The sequence below is a fragment of the Neodiprion pinetum genome, chromosome 6 (assembly GCF_021155775.2).
Source record: "Neodiprion pinetum isolate iyNeoPine1 chromosome 6, iyNeoPine1.2, whole genome shotgun sequence".
In the NCBI taxonomy this organism is placed as follows: Eukaryota; Metazoa; Arthropoda; class Insecta; order Hymenoptera; family Diprionidae; genus Neodiprion; species Neodiprion pinetum.
This window is the reverse complement of record NC_060237.1, coordinates 24,335,772-24,357,440: the sequence shown is the minus strand read 5'-3', so window position 1 is coordinate 24,357,440 and position 21,669 is coordinate 24,335,772. Positions and strand designations below refer to the sequence as shown.

At 42.6% G+C, this 21,669-nt stretch overlaps 1 protein-coding gene across 5 annotated transcripts in view; it reads left to right on the top strand.

The window, feature by feature from the left end:
* LOC124221896 (immunoglobulin superfamily DCC subclass member 4) overlaps nt 1–21,669 on the top strand; it is a 311,934-nt gene that overhangs the window by 86,505 nt on the left and 203,760 nt on the right. For 4 of the 5 annotated variants that reach the window (XM_069137301.1, XM_069137300.1, XM_069137299.1 and 1 more), the window contains exons 1-2: nt 8,791–10,073; nt 21,194–21,342. In XM_069137301.1, coding sequence (XP_068993402.1) covers nt 21,216–21,342 — 127 coding nt within the window. In that variant the 5' untranslated portion in view covers nt 8,791–10,073; nt 21,194–21,215. Of the gene's footprint in view, nt 1–8,790; nt 10,074–21,193; nt 21,343–21,669 lie in introns of those variants that run through there. The other variant, XM_069137298.1, reaches the window with a different exon arrangement.

Genomic DNA, 21,669 nt, shown 5'->3' with positions numbered 1-21,669 from the left:
GCGAGAGTCTTATTTTAAGCTGGAAGTCGCATGCCTGCGACAGTGACTACGGACAAGGCTTGTTGTAGGAGAGAAGGAGAACAGAAAAGGATGGAAGAGAAGAGAAAAGTATGTATTACCGTCACCGCATTACCACCGGCGGCAAGTGCCATCCACTTTGTTTGTTCAAACAGAACCCTCGACTTTCTTTCACCCTACGGTTTCTCTCCATCTTTCTCTACTCGTTCCTCGTCTTGTTTTGTCTTTCACGCGAGGCTACAACCTGCGTATACGTGGATGTTTTGTCTCGTTTTGAATTTATCCAAGTGGAAGAAACACTCCGGCATGTAGGTATGCAATCATTTTCTCTCCGCAATATAGCACGGCGAGACTTCTTTTATTTTTTATTTTTTATCCTTCGGTTATTTCGCAAGCGACTCAAACGGTGCATACCTACTCGAGGTTATATGGTATACATATGCATGCGCGTTCTTAATGCGTGGTCGGTATGCAAATGGGGCTTGTCAGCAGGATATGGAGTTTGTTACCAGCGCGGAAATGGACTGGCATAGCTCGCAGGTGATATATTTCCAGGAATACATAGTATGTGCTTTTTTTCACCACCCCTGGGAGAGGCGTGACATCAAGCTGAAATGAATCGGGCAGAAGACGAATTAGAGTCACTACCCTCCTGTCGTTCGTGCGTTTAGGAGGTAAGGAAGAAGGAAAGTAGCGCTGGAGGGATGAAAAGGGGGAAATAAAGAAGGAATGAATAAAGAAAAAAGAAAAACAAATGAGGCTCGACGAATTATTCAAAATGGCGTAACCGGCAGTCACGTCGTTGCACGATGAGCCGGGAACGCGTAGGAACCTCGGTAAGCACCCACTTACTTTTCGCCGTCAGAATCGCCAGGAAGCTCTTACTGTAACAAGGTAAATCCTATGTGGTGCGATTCCTCCAGGGAAAACTTTGGGCCGCGCCTAGTTGTGAATTTTTTTTCACCCTCTAAGGGCGGCGGCGTAAAGGCGTGCTTTCCCCGACTGACTATATTTTGTTTAAAACAAACGAGCGTCAGATCCAGGCGTCATAGACTCCGCCGATAGCGAGGAAGCTTTTCTTTTGTTGCCGCGTCGTTAGTCACGTGATACCGCACGATCCGACAGGTGACGAACCAACCAATCATTAATCGTCGGTTCCGTCGACGGGAAATCCTAGCACCTTTTCCCAAAAATTCCACCTCCGGAGTTTCCACTTCGTTGCAAAGTTTGATAGTTTAAACTTTCCAACATTCTGCACAATTACAATTTTATTATTTCTTTCGGAATTCTGTTTCAACTGCTCGTTTCGGTGTGTGGCTCATCATTTCGATTCGTGGTCATTCAGGGTCTCCAAATCGGTGATGGAGTTAAATCTGGCGATTATATGATTTTCAGTTTAATTGCGCAATGTTCTATTTCGGTCGGTGGGTCGCGGCTCGCGCCATCAACGAGAGAGGAATCGAGCCTTTGACGAGGTAGTGTCACACATTTCATAGTGTCTGGTGCTGTTTGTTCCGCATCACCACGACGTGTAAACGCCCCAAAAAGTCCCTCGGGATGCGGGAGATCGTTGGCTGGGAAGTGAGAGAGACGTGGCGAAAAGAGCTGGCTTCGTAAATCCTTTGGCGTGACCGTATAACTTCCCATCTTTCGAGGCTGTGGGGAACAACAAGATGCGATTCTGCCGGGACCACATGCATAAGTGATCCAACGACCTACAAACTACACAAACTTGTCACTTATCCCCTAACTATCCTGCCACAATCTTCTACCAGCAAACCACCCACGGATAGACGACACCTTCAATCCCGACGGAATGAAAGTTGTACTTCAGCTTGCCACCTGCGCGGGCTAAGAAGGAGTTAACAATAAGTGGGGTTGGGCCTCGGCCACATAAGTTACCCCAAACCACCGCCGCCAGCAGGCAAAATTGTTACATCACGATTTCGACCTTCGCATAAACCAACGTTTTACGAGCTAAACTTTTTGCAAGTTCTCACGCTTCAGAATGGAATGAAACAAAAGCTCGGCTGTTACTTCAACTCTTGCCGAACTCATGTTTCTCGGTAGTTGTCGATAGATGATCGATCGTGCGCCGCGGACGCGCATTTTGTATGTTCATGAAGCCGGTACAAAACCATGTGCCGCAGAACTCTGAACCAAACTCATTCGGTCTCCAAACTTAGCGGTAATGAGAATGCGATTAAGGTGCAATTATTGTACGGAGGATAACGAAGTCTGGGTTTAAAGAGTCAAGGAGGTTTATAAAGGGTGACTTATTGACCAACGGAGCTTGATCATCAACTCCGCTCCGTTTGAGAGGCATTCCATCCCGTTTCTCGTCCGGTCTTTGATGCTGACCTCTTTGATTTACTTTTTTTTTGCTAACCAGAAAGAGAGAAAAACTTTCGCGACGCCTTGTGCAAGAAGAGATTTCTAGAAACTGGAACTCTTCGGCGTCAATATCAAAAGATGTCGTATTCCATGTCCAAACAAGAAGTGGAATTTCAGGTAGGAATCTTAAGTGCTTTAGTTTTCGCCTTATTTCAACACTTTCGTTTTGTTCGAAATACATACTTAGATTTTTTTTCCAGAAAGCAGAAGGTATTGAATTCTGTGCCTTGTTAAAAATTTTGTAAAAGGTACGAAGAAGCGAGAAAAATAAATTCTCAGTTCACGTGCTCAAAACTGAAACATGATCAAGTTATTCTCAAGTACAATATTATCTCTTTAGGATCAAATATCCTCGCCAACTTTGACGATGACAATAGAACAAATTATTTCCCGCCACGACGTATACAGAGGCAATAAATAAGCCTATGAGTTTTCAGACACTTGACTTTTACTTGCTAAAGTTTTCAACTCTGAAAGTAACTTTCCCACGTCCGGAAAATACCCCCGCAAACCCATCATGCGGTGTAACGGACACTCCACGTACCCACCATTCCTAGACAACAACAGACCGCAACAAACGCCCTTCCTATCATCTTTTGCAATAAAATTCTATCTTCGAGAGTAAATTTCTCGTCTCAGTTCCGCACGTCTACCGAGTTTTGAGAAATCGTATTATAATTTTGTTGAGAAATTCCTCTCGACCGAAATAATGCGGTAAAATTTTTTTAACTCGTTTGAATTTCAGACTCTTTCAAAAGCACGTGACGGCTAATAGAGTTGGAAAAAAAAAAATAAACGCACGGATGTAGAAAAACGATCCGGGTATTAAATGTACATCAGAACATTTTATCCCACCCCTTTAATCGGGATATTTCGAAACCGTTCGTAGGCCGTTAACCCCCTCGTCGTATTATCAGAAGCAGTCATGCTGCGAGTTTTAATCGTCTGCAGGCCGTGTCGTTACATCCTCACAGCCATACAGCCTCATACTCGTACCATAATACATTTCTTTGGAAAACAGTTGGCGCGGCGAAGGTCCCCGATCCAATCGGCGATGTTATCAGAAGTAGTGATTAAAATGGGAGTGAGTGGGTGTATCTTGGCAGCCCGTTCTACCCCGTCACGATACACACAGCTGTGTCTGGCGTCCTTGTACGTACACAGGTATACGGACCATTGCTCGAATCGCTGTGCCAGTCGGGGGGCGCATAGACGAAGGAACGAAGGAAAGAACGGACGAAGATGGAGGCAAGAACCGGGTTTGGGGAGTGTAGATAACACTTCTTACCCGTGGGACTTCGCGAGACCCCAATCTCGAGTCAGATATTGTTCCGAGCCTTGAAAGCTCAAAAGAACTCCTGAAAAGGCATTTCGTTCGATTCGATGTATTATTCCGATCTTATATCGTATCAAATTCGCTCGCGTCTTCGTCTTCGTCTTTGTTGATTTTTTTCTTTCTTTCACTTTTTTACTCTGCCGCGGGAAAATATCCACAATGACAAATGTCGGTGGCACCCCACGTCACCCTGCCTAACGACCCTTACTTACTTTTCCGAAATCGGGGGTCGGGAGGAGGGGCGAAGTTTTCGGCCGTTGAAAAAAAAAAACATTATCCTCGTCGGAGACGTGAACTTGATTAAAAAGTACCTACTTCTTCCACGAGCCTCCCTCTCGTTTCTTCCCAACTTCTCACTGTTTTCGATAAGATTCTTTGGAAATAGTCACAAAAAAAATTTCCACTTCTCGCGACTGTCGAAACGGTCGAAAATCCGTCTGAGTTTCCATTCGCAGGTATACGTCGAAGAAATTGGGCGTGAGCTACGATTATCACGCACGATCTGTTCCATCGGTTTGTATAATATATACGTACACGGTTCTATTATCTCCCCGGGTAAGTTATCTCGTGATTGCAACTGGCCCAGTGGATGTGAAGACTATGGCGAGCGTGGATTTGCAAATTCCAAGTTATTGTTATTGAAATGAACGGATCGCGGGATGCGCGAAGTGAAGGGAATGTCGGGAGTAGCATTCACCTCGTGACCAACGGCCATGAATCGAGTGACGCAATGGCTTCAGACATCGGCCAAGGCACGCGAGGAATGCTTGTCCAGGAAGGGCGGCGACGATGGTCGAGATCCTGCCGCTGCAGCGAGGACAAATTTGTCCGATTCCGGTGCAATGCGAGACTGTTCGCAATTGTGAAGCTTGACGGAATATTGAGGAATGATCTCTGCCCGCAGTCGACGTCGATGCGGTGAGTATGTAAAGCGCCACGAGGGTGAAATAAGATTACCAAACTCGGAAGACACCGAAACGACTGAACAATTTTACAACAGTTTACCAAGAGCGGGTTGTTCAGCGTCGGTATTTTATATTCCACACCCTCGCGGGGATTTTCGGGGGAGCCTTCAACTTTATTCGATTGTGTCGTAAATTATTCCATGTTCCCGGCGTCTTATGAACGCGGTGTAGGGTGGGTAGGCCGGTATAGAAAAGTAGTGCCGGTATATCCAAAAGCTATATGGAGACCTTATACCTCGATACATATAACCATGAAGGGACTGAGGGATCCGGAACATGCTGCCTTCCACGCGCGGGCAAACCTGCAGCCGCACACACGCGCGGACGCATGCATGCGTATACGGAGGGAGGGTAGCTATACCGTCGTAGGCAGGAATCGACTATCTGCCTACGAATTCGTAATGAATAGAGACCGGTGGAAGTGATGTGAATTTGGATTGAGATAAGCCCCGGGATATAGGCGCGATACGTTTTACGAAAGTAGCGCACACAACGACCGTCCTCTGAGCTACCAGTCGTCGCCATGTTGGATTGATTGATTATTCATAAGATGGTATCGGTATCACCCGCCTGTGTGAGAAACGGCCTCCGGGTACACGGAAAAGTTTTCGCTTGTTTATTTCCCGTTCGCCGAACTACCCCATTCGCAACTTCCTTTCATACCCCCGCGAACGTCAAATTGACTCGCGGAAACTCCCCGCGATTCGCGATCCGATTCTTTTTCGTAATTCCTGCCCACTCGGCCAACGCCTCGGCTCGAGATACCGGGTAATAATTCAAGGCGAGGTGCTGCCCGCGCAAAGTAATAAACTAATAGCCTCGGCCCCGCGCCCCCTGCTGTCAATCCTTCAATTATCCACACTGTAAGACAATGGCGAAGCCTGCAACTTTGACGAAAGTTTCATAGACCGGGAGGATTGCCGGGGGAGGAGTAAAAAAAAAAAAAAAAAAAAAATCGTACTGAAAGTGCTGAGGCGTCAATTAATTCTTATCATCGGGGTCACCGGGACTTCGGGAAAATATCACAGACCCTGCGCAGACACCGGCTGAAGATAGCTTCAACTCCACCGAAGAGATTCGAAGGACAATGGCCAGCGAACCGCTTCTCTACCTTCCACCTTCCACCATCCACCCTCCACCCTCGGCACTCACCCTTTACTCTCTCTCGCCCTCTTAGCTCGCGAAGTAGTTCATTCTCCGCCCCTACCGGGTGTCTAGGTTCTGCGAGAGCCCTTCAACCAACGAGATGATCGATTGACTATTTGATGCCAATTAAATATCGCCGCATGAGACGGGGGTGGAATATACCTCGGCTGGCAGTTTAATCCGACGGATTGACTTCGATGAAAATCTGTGTACTTTTAATCCGCCGAAATTCGGAAGGGATGCTCACGAGTTTGCTCATAATTTATGTGCTGATAATTATTCGCCGTAAACTGAATTCTTGTAGATTATTTTTCTTCACGATTTTACCCCTCAAAATATTTTGACGGGTGCTTATTTTTTCACTTCAGATCACCCCGTAGGTTCATAAAGTTATAACGTCTGTTCCCATGTACCACCGTTCCATACGTACGCAGGTGACGTTTCGTGGAGGGATTCCAGACACCTAATTGGCTAAAATAATTGGACCTGAACTTGAACAGTGAGTGTCGACAACTTTCTACTTTCATCAAAATATTACATTTATATTCCTCTTTTCTATTTTCACGGATCAATCCTGGTAAATCGAAGGAGCATTCCCTCTCCGGTGTTATAAAATGAAAGCTAAACGATAAATACATGGTTTTTATTTCTGTTGTAAATATATAAACGGTATAACGATGTAGGTATATGAAAATTATTCTCGGCAGGTCTGAAGCCTCGTAGGCAAAAGTTTCACCTACAGGTATAAAGTTATAATACAGCTGATAAACCCTAATAACGTTTTTCAACTTTCGAAAAGTTGACGAGTTAAAGTTAATACTTACGATTCGGGCCATCGGGCTCCTATATTACGAAAGTAACGACAACCGCCCGATATCAGAAGAAAAGAAAGGGAAAGAAATCGATTCAATATCAGACCAGACTGAATTTACCAGCAGCTAGTAACACATGAAGGGAGGAAGAAAAAATCTCAAGTTATCATTTCTCCATTTTTTTCCACCCTTGGTTTGAACAGCTGACACAAACCTATGTAGCGTATGCAATCGATATTTAATAATTAACGCGTAAATATACCTTATACGATACGATTACGAGTTAGAAGTAATTATTCAGACACGTCAATTCCACTCTTATACTTTAACTGTAAACACGTCGAGTCTAAAGTCCAAATTTGATCGATCGCTGCGTCATTTCCATTAGGATAATCAACTAGTAAAACAATTTTCCTTTAGCATGCTGTATTTATATTATTATTTCCGTGGCCGAATCGGTAAAAGTCGTCGAAATATAGCCAAGCGAACAACATCCGATACACAATCCGATAGCGAGCTTTAATGAGATACATTATTCATACAGCGGTTACGTATCAGTATCCTGTCGACATTTTTTCCACCCTGACTGTCAACAGTATGATAAGGATGGACGCGAATAAACAACGATAATTATACTTTTATATCCCGCGGCGCGGCGCCGTATTTCTCAAGTGGAGTGGATCAACGCTCGGTCGGACATTGAGCTCATTTCTTGAAGCATTAAAGACCTAGACAACGGTTGTGTATAATCACTCAACTTTGACGCAATGCTGAAAAAATTGGAACTGCTCATTCGCAACAGGTGTAAAACGGGAACGAAAGAATGAGTGAATAGAAGCGAAAAAAAAATAGCAACGTCACTCGACGGGCGCGAGGCGACTCGCTCAGCTGTTTGAAGTCTGACGCATAACATGATTCTCTACTGGCGTACTAACAAGCGTGTTTCTACTCCTGTATCTAGTTGGATCGCTTGAGACGCATCAGCGGGGTGTGCAGGCACGTATACACGAGTGTTTGTGTTTATACGGTTGGTTGTGTTGATTGGAACTCGAGAGTGAGAGCGTCAGTTAAGCGTCGCTGTTACCGATCCGCGGTTTAAGTAAATTTACACGCGGGTACAATGAATTTTGGCTGTAGGTACTAACCGAAGTCACCATTGTCTAGAACGCATTGCAAAGTAGTATAAATTCCTTCAATTTCGAAAATGTACAATATATGATTCACCCCTGAAATTTGCTGAATTATTCGCGGGCTATACGATGATTAATTTTCAACGAGTCAAACTTCACCACTTTTACTACTACTTTTTAAAATCTCTGGCAGCTGATCGAAAAGGATGAAAAAAATTTTCTACAGCCCTAAACGGAATTCGAATGTGCTAGAACTCCGCAGTTATTCTTGCAGATTTTTTACACCACCCGAAGAGAGAAAATTTGCATGTTTTATGTTAATCTGTATACGTCATGACCAGCTTGTGCATATGGTGGATTGTATAAAATAACGTGTGGTAAAAAAAAAAAAAAAAAAAAAATCAGAGCATCAACCGTGTTGCATAACGAACATTATACACGGATGCGGAGGTGAAAAATAATGTTAATTCACGACCGAGAGTAAACCGTAATTGAATTGATTTGCTATTCAAATCGCGGGAGGTGTATGTATAATAGAGTCGGTGAGCGTTCGGTGATAAAATAAAAGGTAAACAAACAATCGATGAAACGGCGAAGGGGTACGACACAACTACCACCAACGTCATGCATATCCATTCGTTTCCACCTGCAGACATCGGCGGCCAGTTTTTCCCTCGCGGCTCCGCGTCTTTTGAGGGTTGAAAAATTTGTGAATAATTCATTTGAAATAATGCTTATTCTTCAAAGTAACCCCTTACTCGCAAATTCACACCTTGGCTTAGCCGCGGGATCTAAAAATGTATGATGGGGTGTGGGTGGGGACGAGAGGCACCGGGAGACCGGAGAACAAGGGGATGGGAAAGGAGAGGGAGGAAGGGACCGAAGCTCAGACTGCGGGCGGCTAGGGGTGGTTTTGGTTTGTGAGCTGGTCGCCGCGACGCTGGCGCTGCGCGGGGAGTTTCAGTCTGATGTCAGCATTCGCGGCGGTTGCTTCGTACGCACCTTCGCGCGTCAAATTTATCCGAATCGCATTAAGATCGAGGAAGGGAAGGGGCGCGTGAGAGGGAGTATCGTTGCCCGAAGCGACGCTGTTTGTTGTTCTCGAGCCACTCGCTCCTCAACTTCGCGTAATTATCGTTTCTACGCGTACGGATGCGAACGGATACGGTATTCAATGCATTTCTGCATCGAAGTAACAACGATTTTAAAGATGATGAACGTTCGATACGCGTATACCGATTACTGTGAAAGTAGTTTCACGTTCATTTTAACCGTGCTGTATTAGTGAATTGCAACGTTACTCTATGCAGTAGTTGTAATACTTTCTTACGTAAGAAGAGAAAATGAAATCCAAAGTTTTTCCCTCAACTAATGACAACTAAAGAAAAGTTTTATTTAATTTTTATTTTGTTTCAAATATAAGTAAAGAGTTGCCTTCTCTAAACTTATCGGCGTCCCCGTTATATAGTGTATTGAGTTACCAGTTAAAGTTTACGACACGTCAAAGGTAAAAGTGCGCCGTGGTAGAAGCAGTTTAATCAAATGAATTTAATTAAAGCGATTCAAGTAATAACTATATATTCTCTAATCGAGTGATCCGGCTTAATTGTTACGTTACGGTGCTGATGGCTAAATTTGCATTTAATGGATTATAAAGACCTGCGAAATTTGACTCTTCGGCTTGATTCAATTGCCCGTAAAATTATTAAATTGTCATCCATAACGGCGACTCCTGTTTCAAATCTCCTTGGCTCCTTCCTCGCGTTGTTACCGACTCTAAAGCCCCTTGAAAACCGTCTTAGGCATATCGGAGTGACTGCTACAGGATTAACGTGGCGTGCCACAAGTTTTCTAAAGTGTTTTAAAAAAGTTTTATACAGGAAAGATGAACGTCCTGATGGTGACGGGCAATAAAAATCGTTCCATTATGTGCATAAATAACTTGTAAAACAATTTCGAAAACCGTATTTTCAGTGTTACCCAGCCCCGCGGTTCGAGAGCTCACTCCCTTAACTTTGGCCGTGTCAGTTGGCGATAATTAAAGGCCATCAACGAGCGGTGATTAATCAGTTTAATTAGTGACTAACGTATGGTTTTACTAAATATAATATACAATTATAAAATATATCGCAATATCTAATTGAGAATCGTGCTGTTTAAACAAGTGATACGATAACTGGGATTTGGTTAAACGAAAGTGTGTTTTACCAGCGAAGTGAGAAAATTCTGTGTTTCAAAGGGAGACCGGAACACGGTGGCATACAAAGTTTCGGTAAGTCAGATCTGCAGCGGTAACTCCTGCACATGTAGCCTAGCTTACATTACAGCATTGGTCGACGCGCCGCAGTTGCATTGCACTGCAACTTTTGAAACTAGAACGAGACGAAATACGGCTTTCAAAAGCTCCGGAATTCATGGAGAGAAGTTAAGGCTGCGAAAGAGCGAATCTGCGATGTAGGTGGTTATATGCGATATAAGCTGCTGCAGGAAGAGTTAGAAACTATGGAAAGTTGAAATGGCCGTATGCCTCAGGCTGGTGTGGCGGTTTTCTCGTGATTCATGAATCATCGCTGCACTCATCTCGATACCCTTTCCTTCGTCCACTTTGACTTTTTTCTTTCCGCTCTTCCGTCCTTCGAAAATATCGTCACCAGTCCGAGTTTTTTTCCAATGCTGCAGCGGTAACGTTATAACTCAGGGGACACCGTCGCCATCTCCGCCTCGGTCGGCAATTTAATATCGAATGATCTACGAGGGCGGAATTGCACTTTGGGTCCTTTCGTTTCGTCGGTATAATTTCGACGCCTCCACCGTTTCTTTTCTCAAGTTCGAAACTGCGGTAGCTCGCTGCACGGATGATTCACCATCCCGCAAGTTGCGGCGGAAAGAGCTATCCTTGCACCCAGGCAGCTATTCGACAGCGGACCATGACGCCGGTCATGAACGTCGAACAGTACGTCGTAACGGCTCCCAATATGCCCTGCAGGGATTGCCTGAGTGTCTGGATCGCGCAATTAACGGTAGGAGCTGCTCAAACCCTCCAGAATTAATGACAGTTACGTAATTGTTCGCTCAAGCAGTACTCGATACCTTGAAATTGCAACCTGCACTTCGGAGACGTAAAGTACGTCGTTGTACCGTGAAATTTTGCCCTCTTATTTTACCGTTGCAATTTCACAACCGTCGAGAGAAATTTCTAGTTGTCGTTACCGTGCACTTTAATACTATTTTCATTTTCATTTCATTTTTTTTTTTTTTTTTTTCTCTACTCTCGGTATCTATTTTATTAATTCACAGTTCGGCCATTCGCCGAATTTACAAGATTTCGTTAATATCGCGAATAATTTATTCCGCAAAAATGTTTTCTCTCGATTTGTTCAATAAATTTGAAAGATTCCTTTACCGCGCGTGTGTAATTATTGTCATAAAATAGTTTATTCGAACTCGTGTTGACGTTGACATTGGAGGGACAAAGACGAACGTTGTATAGTCAGACATTTATATTCTCTTGATGTATAAAGTTTAACGACATTGTCGTAAAATAATCAAAACCCTCGTAAAAGTTTCTGCGTTTGAAACTGGAAGCGATCGTGCGCAATCAACTGTGCAACCCTAATACCATATAACTGTGCACGAATCTAACGTTTTAGAAACGCGTTATAATATCCGGGAAAGCCTGAACATAAAAAAGAACGAAATTTTTCTTCATCTTTTTCTCTCTGTTTCGCAGATCAGGTGGAAGAATGACGTCGAATAAACGCACACCGCCCCCCTCTTTGGCAAAAAAAGTAAAATTACTTACTTGTTTTATTTCGCAAAAATAAATCCGTTCATTTTCATTGGGCTGACATCAGTCCTGTGATTTTCAACGCTGTGTTTATTGGATTCGGAGCCTAGGCGAGGTCTGATAATGGTAATAAAATAATCGTCCGTTTTATCATGTCATCTTGAGCGTATTGTAGCGTCCCGTGATTACCGGGGCGGCTTGTGCCTATAACGCGAAGCCGTGGTCGCGACCATCCTCATATCTCGTAACATTTATTCGTTCTCCCATCCGTTTGTCCGTCCAGCTTCCGTCGTCTATTCGTCCTCCGTTCGTCCATCTCTGCGTTCCCGGGAGATCACGCATCGCTAACAATCGTTTTTTATCCCGTGATCCTGATCCCTCCGTCCATTATAATACCGGCCACAAGGAACTGCCTCGAATCCAAATCCGTTTCCAGAACTTGCACCGGTTCTTACGTTTCCGGACTCTGGTTTCCATTGCCTCAAATCCAGAGATTCGGGTGATTTTTCATCGACAATATCAATTTTCGTTGGACGAAAAGAAGAAACGATTTGCATAAGATTTCGGACGGAAATAAAGTTACGTATGCAGCTTGGAGAAATTTTCATTAAAATTAGTAGGCATTAGAAATATTTCTCGTATCACGGGACAAAGTTTTTCGAGGATTTCTAGATTCGCAATTCTTTTCCACGAGTTTTTTTTTTTTAATCCTTACGACAGTGATTAGGTCTTTTAGTTCTTCCTTAATATATATTTGTTCAATTAAATTCAGAGATCTGATAAATAAAATATGTTCTATTTTTCCGTCTAGTATACTTATTGAAGAATCCTATCTTCCAACGTTTAGGTAGGTTTTGCTGTAACCGTGTGTACAAAAAGTGGTCATTCACTTTCAGCCAATTGAAATATTTGACGATAGAAAGGTTGCTGGCTGACGGGTTACATTCGCTAAAACTCTTTAAGTTTTTGAAGCTTATAAAAACGACAGGGCATTTAAATCTTGTTGAAAAAAGTCGAAACAAACTAAAATAGCACCGAATTTCTAATAAGTTCAATATTCATATAATTGCCGCTTGATCGGTTATAATTGTCGAAAAAAATCAACAAGCTTTAAATCTGTGTCGAGAAATCAGCGGTGATCCGCTTATTGCATCATGTCGAAAATACGAGATTGTCGAATGAACAATTTGCGAGCAGCGCAATAACTCTGTTGTATTATTCTTGATTAGTCCGCCTATTATCGCGGCATTGTGAGGTTATATGATAATATTATAGTTTCCGAAATATCTGTGATTCGATGCGACCACGATAGTTGATCTGACGAATCGACCACCGTCTTTCGCACGTGAATGTATGCACACAGGCATGGGTAGACAGATGTGAATATAATTAAAATTGATTGCCACATAATCCTTTGCCAGCCCGAGTTTCGGAATAGGGGATAGAATAGTTCGAATGCAAATATGAAGCACAAAAGCAAACACAAACACATTAAACGGTGTTTGCTTGGTACTCGGTACTCTTTAAATCACTTCAAAAGAATTTCACTAGGCGCCCTCAGCACGTTTCTGCAAATAATGAAATTATTTCGATTCGTTTATTTTTCTCCTCTTCCGTTCTCTGACTGGGAATATTATATATGTACGGGTATTTTCCACAAGTTCAAATTGTTTGTTGATTGCTCTTTCGTTGCATGGAATGATGCAGTGAACATTCACGCAATATTGATAATAATCAACTGAAGCACGATGGTGTGCACGTTTATCTCGTTTTGTTATACATTCCGCGGATGTTGCGACAATCCTTTTTTGAAATGACGGAAAAATTATTTTATTCGCGTCAATTTGCAAGGATTTAAATAAGGACTGTGGATGGTTTGATTAAAATAAAGTTTTCCGCTGTTTCGCTACGATTTTTTTTATTCTCCAATTTCTTTCGTAACCCTCAACCAGAACAAAACATCCGTGAAATCTGCATAGTATTCGAATAATTTGTCCACCCTAAATTTGACGTAACGCAAGGAAAAGAGAAAGATCGATCCGTGGTTAAACGAGGTTCTTTTGTTCGGCTTTTCTTCTATGTTTAAGCGGATGTTTCATTCCTTTATTTATTTTCTGTGAAAGAAATTAAAATACGCTCAAGATGAGGTACAGTATTACGATATTATACTGTTGGAAGTGCAAACAGAAACGTGAATTAAAATGAAGGGAAAAGCAATCCGAAGCAAGTAAAATGGAGAACAATATACCTGAATCCATAAATAATGTATGACCACGTATTATATCAATAAAATTTCAATTGCTGAATACAATTTCCCAGGGTCGAAAATTCAAAGAAAAATAAAATGTTTGCAAACGTGGCTTTAATTTCTATGTCACAATTTGGCCTACTGGATATTCGTTTAACGTCTATTCAATTATTGTAAGAACAAATGTCCATCAAATATTGACTGAAAAGTTTCTGTGTTCGGAAATATAGATGATGGTTCATTCTACTGATGAATCTGCATCGCAAATATATTCTCATTTCGTTCCTGGACGCGGGGTAAATCAAAATAAATTGACAATCGGAAATCAGTTGATAGAATTTTAAAAAAATTTAAAAATTCCATACAATTTGAAACTTTATTAGGGACGATGCCCTTCACTTTTTTCTTCGAATGAATATACTGCGGTTAGGTGTTCGATAACTAGAAAAAAAAAATAAAAATAAAGGGTAAAGTGCCGGCTACCACAGAATGGTAAAAACCGCGATTGATTGAACTATATACGTACGTTCACATACGTAGAAACGGCGCAGGAAACGAATGGTGAAAAGCTTTTTGCAATCGCAACCGTTTCGCTATGAACTCAAATACTTTACTGTTCGTAGGTACGTAGTGAGGTAAAACTCGACGCACAACCACCAATTTATCACACAGCTATCGTCCCGAGAGAACTAATGGAGCGAAAAATGTTACAAGTTTTATTTTTATTTATTTTTTTTTTCTGAGCGCTATCCGCAGTTCTGACGGTATACGCAGGTACCCAAAGCCCGGCGGCGTTGAAACTCCTTGTATTCCCGATGAATAGATCGCGCGCTTCCGCGTTACACGCTGCTAAAAGAGAGTGAAAAAATCATTATTCATCTACACGACAGTTTTCGATCTTATACATAATCATAGTACAAAAAATATGCGTGTAGAATCATTTGCCGTCGACGTTGTAAAACTGATCGATAAACTGAAGTTTCGTATTGCTGGAGATTTTCTCCTAAGATTAAGTCCAACCTGTCATCCCTCGGGATACTCAGCGACATTTCGCTACTGTCCCTGCAGCCCTGCAGCCGTACACGCCACGTAGACAATCTCAAATCTACGAACTCGGGGTCGATGATCGTTCTCGAAGCTCATTTGGTCTCAGCAAAGCTTTCCTAGGATCGTTTCGCGCTCGGATTGGGAGTCTCATTCTTCTCTGGCGTTCTAATTGCCTTCGAGAAGAAGTAGAAAAAGAACGGAGAGTAGAAAAGGAAAAATAAGCGAATGGGAAATAGTCAAGGGAAGCTACTGAGTCCAGCTCGGCTTACGGTAAACAACCGGAAAATCAGGGGAATTGAGCCTCCCGGCGATAGCCTTTTAAAACCTGCAATGAACCGTCGAAGCTCGTTCTAATACATCACATTATCGATCGACTCGTTAAGCCTAATCCGTAGTGCACCAAAATCTGGTAACCGAATTCAGCTCACGTTCAAAGAATAATTTTCAAATGCTGGATCAACTCAACCCACCTCTTGCAGGTAGCATCAATTTTGGTTTGGCGAAGATTATACAGCGCTGTTGAACCGCGTGAATCAGTCTTTAGTCTTTCAAAAATTTCAGCGTGTACCATTCGACAAAAAAAAATTGTAATTCTGTGGGTTACAATAATCAAAAAATGAATGAACAAATAATTTCGATCTGTAGGAATAAAAGTGCCAAATGAGAAATAAAAGCTCTGCTGTGTACGAATATTTGTAATAAAAAAAAAAAAAAAACGAAAATCTTATAACGTGAAAAATATATTTCTCACGGTATGATAAGAGGTCTTCCTTCTACGCGGGAGTCTGTTTTCCGTGAATATTTGAGGCGAATGTCTTCGACCAAGTACCCCCAGAGCAATGTCCTATTCAGTAGAGTTGAAAGATACATTGGGTCCGTTTAGCGCACCCTACCTTCTTAGCACCTTTTCTCACTCTCTGTTTATTTTTAATTTATCTCCTCGTTTCTTTCGTAATATGTCATATTATATTATTTATACTAATGTTAACTGTGATTTTCCTTTTTTGTTGAATTTTTTCGTAACCTAATTATGTACCTATGCGATGCCGCCTAGCGGACACTGTCCAATGGTAACAAAACTTTATTATATTCTAGAATTACTCGGTTCGCCCCTCTTTCTGATGTAGTAGTCGGCACAGATAAAAGACATACGTGAACTTTCATTTGTCACAAAATGAATAAGGTCGTTGCGTCGGCCAGTATTACTGTAAAAACAGTCTTGTTCCTGACTTCTCTGTAGAAACACGTATCGTCAATTAAAGCATTTTTTACTGCTTAATTTATTTGTGCCCGTTGGATCATTTCTTCACCCTCAACGAACCCATCGTTTTATTCCGTAACGCGAGATCGTTACAATAAAAATATACATATATCTGCCTTCTCCGTTATTGTCCTCAGCTATTTCCTATTCGTTTATTTTCTCTTTTGATTTTCATCCGATTGTGTGAGTCGAATTAATTGACGCTCATTAGAGCAAAACGAAGAGGAACACGTAAAGAAGTATTATGCGGCTGCGTGTGTCGTACCAGAAGCTTTAAGAGACCTGACACTCGCCTCCGAATCGTTGGTACTAATATCCATCGTTCCGGATGGCGTAAACTCTTGTAAGATTTTTATTTTATAAATTCTTGATTTTAATGATCGATAGAGACGGTACCTTAGATGACAACGGGAAGTCAATACAGTGAGACGAATAGGGAAGAGAGGTCACCAAAACGTTGGAGGATATTTGACGGTGAAACTAAATTTATTGGCCTCTTTGCGGCGTGGCATAACAAGAATCAAAGCAAAATACACAAAACATATTCATCCGCATACATATTACATACGTCAGCCTGAGATTTCAGACCAAGCTGTAGTCGGTAATGGTTCGTTTAGAAGATCCCAACGATTTATTAGCAGTACCGTGCGTTAGTCGATGAGGAGTACGGAGACACCAGCTTGCTTTGGGCTGACCCAAAAATGATGATGATTAGCTTTCGTGGAGAGAGAGAGAAATTTCTTTGACGATCTATCCTTCTGTGGTGGGCACGCTTGCAATAACGCACCAAAATTCGGCCGTTGTGCACAATTTTTCGACTGAGCTTGATCAGGCGACGTTGTTTTTTAATCTCCTTGGCCGGAAGATCCAGACTGACTGCCTAAGTCGTCGCTGACTTGACTATATCGTGCTAATCTTTTCGTTAGTTTCTTCACCTCTCTCTCTTCCCTTCCCCTCTCTTTCTCTATTGTTCTTCCAATGCGTTACATACTCCGTTAATTACACTGGCAAGGTCTCGACGCAGACGCAGGTCCCGGTTCCGTGCCTCAGTTTCGTTTTAAACTGGGCTGCTGTAACGACGCACTTTTCAGATTAGAGACACGCGCAGCTTTTCGGGAAAATTTAATAATTACGGACCAGCCCCATCGCCGGCAATACGCTAGAGCGCGAAAATCGCACCACCGTAACTCCGCTCCTCCAGCAGCTGCACGCCCACAGCGTCGCGGTCGCCCTGTAACTTGGGCTTTGTCTTTCACTTTTTATACGACCCCGCTCACTCTCTATCTTCCTTTTTCCCTCTCCCTTTCTCTTTGTACGAGGATTTACATTTCTCCGCGGTGAAAAAGCAATTACGCGCTTTTTAATTTGTCGGAAAACACAGAAACGACTATGGGGTGTTTCGTTCTTCCGACTTTACCGCTGCTGCTGCTGCTGCTGCAGATCTCTTGTCTACAATATGTACGGAATATACACATTATGCGCAGACAGTGGCGTTTTTTCTCTATTGAGTAACCTCCCTGGTGGCGATAACAAAATAATCCTTCCTGTTCCGCATAATTAAATGCTACTCGGAAAAATGTTTTTGTATTTACAACTTAAGCTACATGTTATTGTGAGTAAATTTTATAGTCAATGGCTCGCTGTACGAATAATCAATTTCACCGTACTAACAGACAATCGCCGTTTCTGACACAGTTGGAAATTCCTTGCCCCATGTAGTAAAGTATAATGCGTTATTGCGATTGAGTTGACAAAAGAACATAAGCTCCGATAAAGCTGATCCGTCAAATCTACATTCCGCTGTCTTTATTTATTTATTCTTACTTTCGTAACAGTGGCTGATTGATCGGAAATCAATACGGTGTATTACGAATACAAAAAATTGTGAATAAATAAAAAATCGCGTGTCGATTGTAAGATACATCATATTTGAAATAGATTTACCGACAGACGAACACGCGAGCTAACTTCCTCTTCCAGGACTTATCGGCCCTCCAAGGGCGCCGCCGGCGTCGCGACGTCAACCTCGATGGGGCCTTTGGTTAGCTTGCATGGTGTTAAGCGACGCTTGCAGCTGAACGATTGCATCGAAGGTCCTTGTGGTCGACGGGTATTAAATGGAGGTCGATTCATCCTCACGGACAACTTACTCTCGAGGCCAAAGGTGAATAGAATGAATGATGGTCGATGTTCAAGCGTCTCCGTGTAGTGCACCATGCAAACCTGACTCTCTCAAATGCGAGCTTGCGCCTCGTGAGATCGGTTCACACCGCGCGAATCGTGGAGAATTTTAAGCGAATATTAAATCGGGCATCTTTAACACGTCATTGATATTCTAAACTTTTTCGATTTGTTTGAAATTTGAACTCATAATAAAGTTCCGTAAAACAAGGGGTTTTCACTCGGTTACATTCCATATGTGTTCAGGTGTTATTTGAAATGACGTTCAAAAGTCGTGTTTTTCGAAAGGCTTCTTACGTTACAATTATCGGCTTAAAAATCTGAAAAAATTCCACAGATTGCGATCGCAAATTGCGATCCGATAAGTTGCTGTCTAAATGACCTAATAATTGGTAATCCGAAATTTTTGTGAAATTTTCAATTACCAATTAATGTGAGATCATCAACTACAAATAATTGGGACAATTAGGTGGTCACTTTTCGGATGGATCGCAATTTCCAGGGAAAATTTTGTTCCCTACGCGTCTCCGATAGCTGTGGAATTTTTACAGATTTTTAAGACGAGAATTGTAACGCAAGGAGTTATTCTAAAAACACCACTCTTGTACGTTATTTTAAATAATACTTGGACACATGTGGAATGCAACTGATTAAAAATGAGTGAAAACTATTTGTTTTGTGAAATTTTATTGTGAGTTCAAATTTCAAACAAATTGAAGAATTCTTAAGTTTCACTGACGTGTCCTCTCAAGAATCTAAAAATTGCGAGGAAACATGTTCCGTATGAGTATGTATTTTGGCGGAAAATCGTAACCTGTCAGGTTGAATTTTGTGATTTAACCTAGAAGTGAGCGTGGGTGAGAGGTATTGTGGAATTGTATGTATAGGCATAAGATATAGCGTGTACGCCGCGTAGCTTTCAAGCATTTATTCAAACGATGCTTTTGAGAACTCGTGGATTATAACCGCAGGTAGCTTCAAGTCCTCTGGATTCTCGGTAGAGAAAATACGCCTCCTAAAATTCTTTCGGCATCACGCTATCGGGAAAATTTTAAGGAATGATGTTTGGATGCTTGTGTGCAATCGGCATACTCACTTTTGTCACTTAGGAGGGATATCCAGGTGTATTTATTGTACATAAGTATACGTATGCGCAATTATGTTGCATAATCAAAGAAATCGCATACCATCTGTAAACTGTATATTGTATATATTAATTAAACTCCGAGATTCTAGTATTATTTTGGCCGAGATTGAGTTTCCGCGGTAAACGGAGTTGTTTAATTTTACTAAATAAATATTAGACCCTTTCTTACTGCCATTTCCGTCTTCAAGGTAGGTACTTTCCGCAACTGCGCGAGCGTGGCGCGGAGTCTCGAACCGCGAAAAGCCTCGAGGAGAGTCGGAGGAGTGAAAGGGGGAAGTGAAATATGACGTCGTTTTGGAAGTTGGAACTTTGTGACGTCACTTCGACCTTACTTTCCCCAGGTGGTCGCGCAGGGTGAAGGGGGAGGGAGGAGAGGAGGGAAAACGCGAAGCTCCAGCCAACTGTCGCGATGCAAATTGCTCGTAATCTTATTGGGGGCTTGCCGATTCGTGACGGAACACCAGCGCGGAGTGAATTTCGTAATCCTATTAAACCCAAGAACCGAGTCTCTCCGATACGGTATTCACCCTGGCGTCTTCGGGCGAATGAAAGAATGAGGATGAGATGAGGGTCTCCGACACCAGCCCGCAGGTCCTATTCAGGCGTCCGAGCGGAACGAAATAAGTCCCAATTTGCCGCGCGACTGGTACACACATACCTAAGTTATCGGTGGTTAGGTAAAAGTAAAGGGAGAGGGAGGGGACGGGGTGGAGCGACGAAAACAGAGTGAGAAAAGGAACCGAGAAACGAGTTTTGGGTTCACTTGTACGATCCGCACGGTGCAGGATAACATAGCCATTACATAACGCGGCGAACCGGCTATGGTCGAGTGAGGTTCACCTCTCGTACCCTTCGGGCTGAAAAAGAAGGAAAAAACGAGAAAAAAAGAGGGAACGGATGAACGTTAACAATAGAGAAATAAAAATTTCTACAACCTCGTTCCCACCGGCTCTACAACGTCAGCCATCGAACCTTTACCCGCTATGGTGGCGTACCATACCCCTGAAATAAGTTTGAATTCTGCACAACTCTTTTACGATATTCCCGTAGCCCTCGTTTCTTTATTCCATTTTCTTTCACGATTTACGGTGTTGTTTCTTTTCGTGTTTTTTCTCTTTGCGATCGTTGAAAAGGTTCATACGACCTGTATTTGCGTATTAGCGTTTATATTATTATAGGTATCGATCGCTAAGCGCGAACGTTGCTTGGTATAAGCAGTAATCCGTTAACGAAATGATTATCGAATTACTTAATCAATCGGAAAACAACGCTTCCAATTCCGATTCAATTTCACCATTAGAAATCATCCCGGTTATTATCCCTCTAAACCTTTTCCATCCGCCAACGTATTATATCTCTTGACTGAATGTGAACATCGTTCGACTTGCTCGAACACGTTCTACACATTACTCGGTAACAACTGATTACCAACTCGAAACTTTCTCTTCATTCGCGATGCGAATTACTATTGCAGATATTGGACAAAGGGATGATTGGATATGTACGTACAGGCTGCAAGTCTCGAACACTGATCGATAGTCATTCTTCTATGCTGTATTCGTGTTTCGCATAAGTGCTCGTATCTGTTCATACTTCTGATAAACAATTGAAAAAATTGTGGTTGGTCTCAAAGAACCCGGAGTGCAGAATTCGACGATGTTCATATAAATTGGCAACGAAAATATCGACGGCTTTTACAAGGGTGATAATTTTGCTTTCAGGACTGAACATGGACGAGTAAGAATGATTGGAATGAGTCTGCTGAACGTCGCCCTAGCGGTGCTAGGAGTAACGCAACTTCTCCGAGCTGAAGCACTGCAGGGAACGGGGTCAGGCTCAGCGTTGGCGTCACCGACGGCAAAGAGCACAGGTTAGTCGATTAGCCGATCAATTGGTTATGGCCAATCAATTCTCCGCTTCTAATTGGTACACCGCGGTTGAACTTGATCAAATCACACGCTCGATTCCTGTGATATGCCGTTGGCCGTACAACGCGTAACGACCGTGTCTAAGTTCGACTCGATGGACGGATCGAATTTTATCAGCTCTAGTCGGCTGAACTATTTTGTACGTGAAACATGGACTCGGTTGACCGGCTCTTCGGGTACGGACAACGAACGACATTGCGAGTCCGATAATTCGTTCCAAGGGAACCCTAACGCGCACCGTCGAGCCGTTTTTCTCTCGGCGACCTTAA